Source organism: Hipposideros armiger, unplaced genomic scaffold (assembly GCF_001890085.2).
Source record: "Hipposideros armiger isolate ML-2016 unplaced genomic scaffold, ASM189008v1 scaffold_384, whole genome shotgun sequence".
NCBI lineage: Eukaryota > Metazoa > Chordata > Mammalia > Chiroptera > Hipposideridae > Hipposideros > Hipposideros armiger.
The window spans coordinates 1,749,502-1,760,296 of record NW_017731734.1 but is presented as its reverse complement, the minus strand read 5'-3'; the positions used below and the strand labels follow the sequence as shown (position 1 = coordinate 1,760,296).

General features: G+C 36.3%; 1 protein-coding gene across 1 annotated transcript in view; it reads right to left on the bottom strand.

The window, feature by feature from the left end:
- DDHD2 (DDHD domain containing 2) overlaps positions 1-10,795 on the bottom strand; it is a 64,363-nt gene that overhangs the window by 27,554 nt on the left and 26,014 nt on the right. Inside the window, exon 4 of the mRNA XM_019662960.1 lies at positions 3,129-3,421. Coding sequence (XP_019518505.1) covers positions 3,129-3,421 — 293 coding nt within the window. The remainder of the gene's footprint in view (positions 1-3,128; positions 3,422-10,795) is intronic.

Below are 10,795 nucleotides of genomic sequence, written 5' to 3'. Positions count from 1 at the left end.
GGATCCCACATATGAGGGCCAGTGACACTGCCCTCTACAGCTAAGATGCTGAACAACCGCTCAACCTGGAGCTGGGCTGCTGTGAGACTCCAGCAACGGCGTAGACTGCAGCCACTGCTGCAGTGGGTTGCCATGGGCTACCGTGTATAGCCAGCAGCCAGCGTGAGCGGCTCTCAAGCCGCAGTGAGCGGCCTTCCAGAAGCCAGCGACTGATCTGCCTCACCTGAGAAGAGCACAATGATGGTGTCAACTTGGGCCAGTGAAGCAACGTCCTTCACAACTAGACTGAAGAACAAAACGACAGCAACTTATCTGTTCCCCTTCCCCCAATTCTCCAACGCTGTTCCCATCCCCCAATTCCCAATTTAAAAAAAAATCTAAAAAAAGAAAAATTCTACCAAATACCTAAATCTGAATAGCCATAGTTTGTTAGTTGTACTTTCAAATAAAAATGTTCCATTAAAAGAGTAGCTAGTTCAGTTACCCATTCAAATAATCAGTCCAGTGCTTTTTCAAGAGGCCAGCAAACTTCAATAAGCAGAATTGTTTTATGCATACTAACCATTTTGTCACATAGAATATGTAAAAGTGTGAACTCAAGGGTTAAGAGTTAATAAAATTAAGTTTTACTGTTTCATGAAGAGTATTCTTAAGTAAAACTGGTACTATTTTTATTATGACTGCATGGCAATGGACAATATAATGGCTGATAGTACAATTTGTTTCCACTGCCCTAATTCCTGCTAAGGCACCAGCAGTTTTACCCACCATTGCTTTTGCATCAATAGTCAACAAGGCAAAAAAAAAAAAATACAAATCGTGTCTCAGTATTATTAAGTTTTGAGCTTGTAACCCCCAAAGAAGTTTCTAAGACCCCCTCAGCAACCATGGACCACCTTTTGATAACTACAGCAATCAAATGTGCCCACCCAGGGGCTTGTAATACAAAAACAATGAATAATACAATATGTACCCCTGAAGGAGTTCACAGGCGAGACAAGCAGGTAAACAAATAAATATATCTTGTTGACTACCAAATACATTGAAAGTTACAAAAGAGTAATCAAGTCCAGCCATACCTTCAGCAATTCTTTCAGTGGGTCTTTGGTAGGATTCGAGAATCTGCATTTTAAACAAGCACTCCAGATGATTTAGATGCAGATAGCATGAGATCCACACTTTGAGAAATACTGCCTTAAGCAGTACAAAGTTCAGATTCCCAAGAAGGCCCAGTAGGTAGGCAGTTTCAGAAAGAGAATGTCTTATGATGTCTCTCAAAAAACAACACTTAATTTCACTGGCTATTGTTTGCAATATACCAGAAAAGACTTAAAAGGTAAAATCTGAAATAAACTCTTACTTTTTTCCTTTCAGTTCTCTAATGTAGGAGGTAGGAAACTTTTTTTTCCATGAAGGGCCAGATAAATATTTTAGGCACTGTAGGCCATAAGGTTTCTGTCGTAACTAATCAGTTCCCCTGTTGTAGCCAAAAGCAGCCAGAGAAAAAGCAATGAGTATGGCTGTGTCCATTAAAACGTTCTTTACAAAAACAGGCAGTGAGTTAAATTTGGTCTCTGGTGGTAGTTTACTGACTCCATGCTCTAGTGCAAACGTTAATGCTAATGGCCAGTAAGTTGCCTAAGAGCAAAAGAAAGAGTCTGAGGATCATGAAATAACTGTATTTTATATACAATGTCAGAATAATTTTACGCATCAATTTTGAATTCCCATCTTTCCAGAATAAACCATATTTCAATATTCAAAGAGTATATGTTGTGTGCCTGTTGAGGCAGTAGGTGGTACAAGGATACATGTTTTTAGAGGCAGAAGTCTTCAATCCCTGGTGGACACCTAGGCATCCAGAGTTGAGAAAACTCCACAGTTGTCTCTGATGCTCTGACTATAACAAGACTAGGGCTTCAGGCTGACAGTGATCCTCAAACCCTAATGAATGGAAGAGTATGCTAAATAGATTCTTTAATATGTAGGTTTTCAGATTCAACACCCAGATTCTGTTGAGAGGGGTCATGAATCTACATTTTGATCAAGAATATACAGGCTGCTACTGTGAGGCAAGCTGCTTAAATCAGGAAACAAGACCTGACTGTAATTTCAGCTGTACCACTTACTTTGTATATAAAATAAGAACATTAGAGCTAGAAGGAAATTTAAGAGACATCCCCAGTGTGTTCTCCTCCTGCCCAAAGTTGGTGATTTTGAAAGTCCATAAACCATTCATGAAAATGCATTTTATTACTTTAGAGCCACAATTGAATAGTTCCTGCTCTCAAATTGAATAATCTTATGTTTGGTTTTACTGTGAGTAAAGTGATTTATACTTTCCTTATGATTTCTGTCTTACTTCATTGAGGGCTGATGGTTTTTTTGTTTGTTTTTTTAAAGATTTTATTGGGGAATTGGGGGGCAGGTAACAGCNTAGACTGAAGAACAAAAGGACAGCAACTTGTCTGTTCCCCTTCCCCTAATTCCCCAGCACTGTTCCCTTCCCCCCAATACCCCAATAAAAATCTTAAAAAAAAAAAAAAAACTGGACCTCCTTCCTTAATGATTTGAGAAGAACACAACCCTAAAAAGATAAAAGGGGATGCTCTGTCAAGTAACAGGCAGAGAATTCCTGAGTATAATGGCTGGAATCTACCCTGAGGCAGGTCATCATCATAAACACCTCATAATCTATCCTTACCACCTCACAAAATAGTGAGTGACTTAATAAATAGGAATTAGATAGTTTTCTCCATAGAGTTAAAACCTTAAGACAGATCTTGAAAAGTAACCTAGCCACAGACAAATGATATTCAAGTCTTTGGTTTAATTAAACCATACAATTTCACATTGTTTTTGTCTTCCTTTTGTCTATAGCTTGAGATAATAAAATACAATCTTTGATTTTAACATTCAGATAGTATTACAACAAACAGGAAATGAGCATTTATGTATTTTAAAAAGAGGATATGAACCTAAAACTGCTCTAAAAAATAGTCTTAAAAAAAATAAAAGGAAACTGGCCTAAGTAAAGCCATAGGTTAGCAGTCACCAACTTTTTGCAATTAGTCCCCATTTAACACAGACTAATGCAGAAACATTTCATGTTGTGCTTTCTTAATTACCTAAACATCCAAAGAACAATGTTTAGAAGGTCTCCTACCTTGGACTGCTGGGATGGCGGTGAAGGAGGTGGCTGAGGAGAGCCACTGCTCGGCCATGGTGAAGTATTTTCACTCATGTAGAGATTCCCAGGTGGTGCTGAGGGCACGGGTGAAGGCCAGGTGTAACGGGTTCCCATTCCATAAGCACCAGGAGAAGCCCAGGAGTCCTCTTGTGGTCGTACAGATGGTCCTGGTTGTGGAACACTACGATTACCATTCCCATAAGGATAATGGGGCAGGGTCGCTCCAGGGTTCTAGATTGAGAGGAAGGAAATAAAATACGGCAGTCATTGCTGAAAAAAAAAACCTTAAAGAAGTAATGAAAATATTCTAGTATAAACAGATTCTGAGATGCTTCCTCTCTGCTTAACACAGTGTACTTTAGCTATTACTGATCTAAACTGTAGCATCTCTATCAGTTACAGTAATTTCTCCAAGTATAAAAAAGCTTGGTTCCAAAGATATCAGGGGCCGATTTGGTGATAATTAAACTCAGAAGGAATAGGACCTAAAAGTCAATGGCTGAAGCACAGCATAAGTCTGTTCCACAGATACTATAAATAAGTAGACCCATATGCTATAAGGAAGCACAATTAGAACTCCTCTTAAAGTGAACAGAGAAATAAACATGGCATCACTCACAGAATATTAAAAAATATACCGTATTTGCCGGCGTATAAGACGATTTTTTGGCCCTGAAAAATATGCCTCCAAGTGGGGGGTCGTCTTATACGCCAGGTACACTTCANAAATGACAGCAACTTGTCTGTTCCCCTTCCCCCAATTCCTCAGCACTGTTCCCATCCCCCCAATTCCCCAATAAAAAATCTTAAAAAAAAAAAATGGGAATGGGAGCAGGAGCATGCCTTTTCATAGAACTGACTCTTTAAATTCAAACTTCCATAGAATTATTTGACTCTTTAAACTTATAATTTTTTAAAAGAAAAAAAGAAAAACTCTAGTCATCAACTATACATCCCCCAAAAACCTTTTTTTAAAATGCCAGTTTAATAGAACGTGTTGAGAAGCCCCTATTGTACTCCTTCTCCTCAGAAATAAATTTTTGATGGTGTTGACAGCAACAACAAAAAAAAGCCAATTTAATCTATATTCTTAAAAAAGCCTGCATACCTTTATCGGTATTACATTAACCAACTAAACAACTGTTTTGAAACCCTATTTTTAAAAGCATTTCGAAGTATTCCACATCAACAATGTAGAGACAAGATAATCCATCCTCCAGAATTAGGGCTTATTTGTCTAAGTATATCCATTGGTGTTTATATTTGGAACAATAGTGGCTTATTATAAAAAAGACATAGTTGTATTTAACATGCCAGGTCTGGGTAACTTTATTTAAGATTTTGACAAAAATTATCCACAAAGTAATATAAATTTAGACACTTTTAAAAGTCCAGATGTGAAATTTCAAGAAAATTTTGGACTCAGTCTGGAGTCAATACTAAGTCAAAAACTGAACCAAATCCACAAATCATAAATACTACTTTCCTTCATAAGTTCATTATACTTGTATTTTCTGAAACAAGCTACCAATTTAGTTTTTCTTTCTTTGACATTGGTATTTGGAATCATTTTAATATAGTTTACAGCTTTAAGTTCTAAGTTTGTACTTATCCTGAATATCTTATTATAATTAAAAATATAAATCCAAAAGCAATAACCCTTCCTTACAGAAGAATTCCAATTAATAAATGTAGAAGGAATGAGAGAAATAGAAAATCACCATTAGAACTCCACAGTAGTAACTGACACAAGCAAGATCTGCCACTGGATATAAAAATAAGTGGGCAACAGTTTAAGCAGAAACAGGACATTTGCATAGTCTCAAAGTATCTCCAGCAAATATTTAGTCATCACAAAGGAAATATAGTAATTTTCAGTAGAGAATCCTAGCAGACACCACCTTAGGTAGTGATTAAAGTTAACAACACCAGAAATACATTACAACATCAGGTGTCATAATATACTGTCACAGATTGGAGGACACTACAGACATGACAACTAAATGCAAGGTGGGATCCTGGATTGGATCCCGGAATAGTAAGTAAAAGGACTTTAGTGAAAAAACTAAGAAAATTGCTACTTTTTAAACTCTCTACTTTAGTTATTAATATTGTATCAAGGCTATTATAATTTCTTAATTTGACAAATGTTCTATGGTTACGGAAGATGTTAACAGAAGGCGAAGCTGAGTAAAGAGTATACAGAAACTACTTTTTTACAACTCTTCAGGAGGTCTAAAATTATCTGAAAATTAAAAAAAAACTGTTAAAAAACATACACACACATATACATATATGTTCATAATGTCTGTGTGTATATATATAAATCAAAACAATGAAAACTGGTATCCTGGACATCAGTAGTAGTGTTCTCTCCTGAATTAGTCATTGTCTCACTGGTTTACATTAACTTTGCTTTAAGGGTCTCCCTTCCTCTTTAAATCTTTAGTATCAAGTACAATTTTCTATTTTTCATAAAAAACCTTTTTTTAGGTTTTTTAGGCCAAAAATTAAAATCCTAGAGTAAAATTATCACCATATTATCTCATAAGCTCACTCATCCCAACCATAAGGTGCAGCCAATATTTCTACTCTATTTCTTCTCATTATAAAATGTTTGTATTGGTTTTTTTTTTTTTTTTAATAAGGAGAGGAGATGACTGATAGATTTATTATCACTAATAGGCCTGGCAGTCAAAAGAAAAACCAATAAAAAAAACCATTATCACTTGGATATCTTATTAAGAAACAGATGTTTTTCAAATAACAGATACTGTATACTAGAACTCACTTCAGGTGTAAAAAGTAAGTCATTTACCTAAGTCTCTTCTGTACAATAGCCCACCCAGCTAAGACCCTTAAATTTGGCTCAATGACTGTTCTTAATGGTAATAAACATCTTTTTATAAAACAGGCAATACTTTCTATGCAATTTATTCTAGGGAAATAAAGATAAACATCAAATCTACCTTTAAAAGAAAAAAATAATTTCACACTCTAATTATGGCTGATTCATTCCCTGAGCATGAATTCTCTTTTACCCTCATTGTTTTGACTATAAACTGAGCTGAAATCTGCTCATAGGGATCTTGTCGGTAAAACTAATATTTTAGATGGAGCATTTCCAAATAGTCATGTTTATTTCTTTTAGTTATTATTTCTATCCACTGTGGCATTTCATTTTTCATCTGTTATCTATCACAATGCTCCCATATGGATGCATATAGTGAAAAAATAATTAAAGGGAAAAAAAGAAACTTTCAAGTGGATCTTTATCTAAATACAATAAAATGGCAAAAAAGAAAAATGGCCACAAAGATTTTCATTCCTATGCCCATACCATTTCCAAATTGGCCTTCCACTATTAACATGAAAAGCAGAAGTGGTAAAATTAACCTAATGACCTATACAGAAAAGGAGACAATTTACCTCAGGAATTCACTACACATTGCAATATATTCAAGTGGTGAAAGATATAAAATCATTCAGAAATGCCATACTATCTGGCTGTCAATATAGTCTCTTGAATAATTATATTAAACATATTACTACAAAATGTACCAAGAAGTAGAGAATAATACTATATTTGTGAACTGCAAATAACAAAACAAAACAGAGGTCCAACAAGGCTAAAGTCCAAGCTGTAATTACACATGAAGTGTATGCTGAAACAGTCACAATGTACAAAAATGTTGACAAGTAATCCAGATGTTTTAGAAAACAGAGCCTGTTTGTTTCAGATTATATCCAGTCTCATCTGGTAGGTTTTTGATAAGCCTGTTACATAAAGCATATTTCCCTCCTGCTGATAAGAAGCAGCTTGCAGGTATCCATAAATTTCTTACGGAGTGAGTCTACTTGGCAATATTGATAACTCCACAGTTTCCTATTACATTCATTGGTCTGAAAACTTAAAACAACTCATAACAAAAATGTTTTTCCAAGACCTTTACCAGTTTTTCAAGTTTTGAATCACAGGAAAAGTTGGAATGTATTGCTTCTTGTCATCAACAGGCATCTCAAAAAGAGGGTAATTAACCAAAATCAAGAGTGCTTTGGTCAAGTTAGTAGCAGGCTTCCCCTTTGTTCTAAATCCTTTCATAATCCTTTTTTTTCCAATTTTTCCAGTATGGCCTGAATTTTACAAACAGCCTCTTTCCTGGCCTGCCGGACAGAGTCCTGGCCCCCAGTTTCAACTGAATCCAATTCCAAAAGTTCCTTGGTTAGCATCTCTTCCAGAAGCCAGTATGCTTTGTCTGTCTTTTTTCCTACGAACTCTTCTACTTCTTGTTCAAGATATTGGACCTTCTCCAGCACGTGTATGATTTTTTTAATACTTGGGGGAGTACCTTCATCTGAAGATAAACACTCTTCAGGAAGATTATTACTTTGCTCTTGATTGCTGGGATTTTCATTGGTGGCATTACCATACAGCTGAGGCTCAGCACTATATTGGACTTGGGAATCCAACAGATCTGAGTTATCATTGCTCATTGTTCCTGAGGACTCGTACTGGTGGACGCTGCAAGGAAAGTTGTGCCGGTTCATGCCTTGATCTGATTGGCTATAGGGGTATGAGGAATCCTTGGAATGGGAGAGCAAAGAGGGAAAAAAAAGACATTTTAATGGGAATCCATCAACATCAAATTTGTTAGCCCACATCTTTCACCTGACTAGGAATGTACATGAAAAGATTTCCCACCAATAAAACTGGACCTCCTGGGCCGGCTGAGTGGCGCGTTGGTTAAGAGCTGGCTTGGAATGCCAGAGGGCCCCGGTTCGGATCCCACATATGAGGGCCAGTGACACTGCCCTCCACAGCTAAAATGCTGAACAACAGCTCAACCTGGAGCTGGGCTGCCGTGAGTCGCCAGCGACGGTGTAGGCTGCAGTCCCTGTGGNAGAGTTTGAGCTCTGAGCAACAGCGGTTCGAGTCCAGCCCGAGCTGAGCAGCCGCTGAGCTGCCAACAGGTGGCAGGATGGCTCAGCTAAATAAAAAACAAAACAAAACAAAAACACCAAGGAAACCTAAATAAAGTATGGACTTCAGTTAATAAGACTGTATCAGCACTGGCCCATTAATTGTGACAAATGTATAACACTAATTTAAAGTGTTAATAATAGGGTGTGGATATATAGGAAGTCTGTAGTATATCATAATTTTTCTGTAAATCTAAACTATTCTAAAATAAGTTTATTAAAATAAGTCCAGTTAGAAAATGGGCAAACACATGCTCAGACATTTCATGGAAGAGAATATACAGATGGCAAAAAAGCACAGGAAAAGATGTTCAACATCATTAACCATTAAGGAAACACAAGTTAAACCACAATGATATCATTACACATCTATCAGAATGGCTAAAAAAATAATAAAAGTGACACCAAATACTGGCAAGGATGCAGAGAAACTCATACATTGCTGGTGGGAATGTAAAATGGTATAGCCACTCTAGAAAAGTTTGGTAGTTTCTTTAAAAATTAAACATGCAAGTACCGTATGATCCAGAACTGCACTGGGAATTTCATTTACCCCAAAGAAATGAAAATTATGTCCACACAAAAACCTGTAATGAATGTACATAGCAGCTTTATTTACATTTGGGGCTTTATTAGCCCCCAAATGGAAACAATCCAGATGTCCTTCAACAGGTGAATAGTTCAACTGTGGTAAATCCATATCACAGACTCCTCCTTGGCAATAAAAAAAGAACTAATGATACTGGAAACAACTTGGCTGAATTTCAAGAGAATTATGCTGAGTGAAGGAAAAAAACCCAATCTCTAATCGTTATATACTGTACAATCCTACTAATATAGTAACATTCTTTAAATGATGCCATTTATAAATGGAGAACAGATTAGTGGCTGCCAGGGGTTTAGTATGGTGGAAAAGGAGAACCAGGTGTGGCTATAAAAGGTCAACAGGAGGAAAAGCTGTAGTGACAGAATTGTTCTGTATCTTATCCATATCCTGGTTGTGACACTGCAGTCAAGTTTTGCAAGGCATTACCATTGAGGAAAACTGGGTGATGGGTACAAAAAATCTCTGCATGACTTCTTAAAACTGCATATGAATTTATAATGATCTCAAATTAAAAGCTTTAATTTAAAAAATACAGTGGAATAGTCCCCCCTTATCCACAGTTTCACTTTCCATGGTTTTAGTTACCTGCAATAAACTGCAGTCTGAAAATATTAAATGGAAAATTCCAGAAATAATGCATAAGTTTTCAATTGTGCGCTGTTCTGAGTAGCATGATGAAATCTTGCACCATCCCACTCCACTGTCCAGCGCATCCATGCTGTAAGTACACTACAGTAAAATATTTTGAGAGACCACATTCACATTACTTATATTACAAAATATTGCTATAATTGTTCTATTTTATTATTAGTTATTGTTGTTAATCTCTTACTGTGCCTAATTTATAAATTAAATTTTATCATAGGTATGTATGTATGTATAGGGAAAAAACAGTATACATAGGATTTGGTACTATCTGCAGTTTCAGGCATCCACTGGGGGTCTTGGAACATATTCCCCACGGATAAAGGGGACTACTATACTCCCAGTTAAATCTGAATTTCAGAAAAACAATCATTTTTAGTATCAGTATGTCCCATGCAGTATTTAGAACATTTTTATATTAAAAAATTATTTCCTGTTTATTTGTAACTGGGAGTCCTATGTTTTATTTGGAAGTACTCCTCTTGGCATTAGCTTACCAAATGAAGTATATATTGCAAAATAAGAGAACATTTAAAGGTTGGCTAAGAAAAAAATGTGCCCTGATCCCAGAAACCCCTAAATCCTCACTCTCAGTAACTGGCACCTCCTCGGATTCACAGTTCATTACAACAAATGTGCTACTGCCCACTACTCCTGATGAGAAAAGCCACATAGACTATAAAACACTCCTGTTTTCACACAGCAGTGAAAATTATCCAGATAATACTCCCTTCCCAATTTCACATTTAAAATAGCTATGCTCCTCCAAGAAAAATTATGAAAAAATTATAATTAAACAGAATAGTCAGGAAGCATTTTCTAGAAACAAATTTGGGTCTCCAGTATAACACTGTAAAAAACACAACCAAGACCTAATAGACTGCTGAGAAATCTCTCTAACATGACAAAGATGAAAATCAAAAAAGGAAAAACAACTTTGGAAGAAATCTAATATTCAAGGAAACATCAAGAAATTATCATTAATATCCTCAGAGACATAAGATGCTACAACCACAAATAAAAGCAGAATCCCATAAAGGGACACAGAAAAAAAATTCTTAGAAATTAAAAATGATAGAAGAAATGTAAAACTCAATTAAGAGCTGGAAAATAAAGGTGAGTAAATCTCCAACAAAGTACAGCAAAAAGGCAAAAAATGTGAAACAGAAAAAATAAGTAAATCAAAGAACCAATCTAAGAGGCCTATAACAAAAACAGCAGGAACGCTAGAAAGAGTTAACAGAGATTAGATGACGGAGGGGGAAAAATGAAACAAACGAACAAAAATATCAAGGGGCCGGCCGAGTGGTGCGATGGTTAAGAACTGGCTTGGGACGCCAGAGGGCCCCGGTTCGGATCCCACATATGAGGGC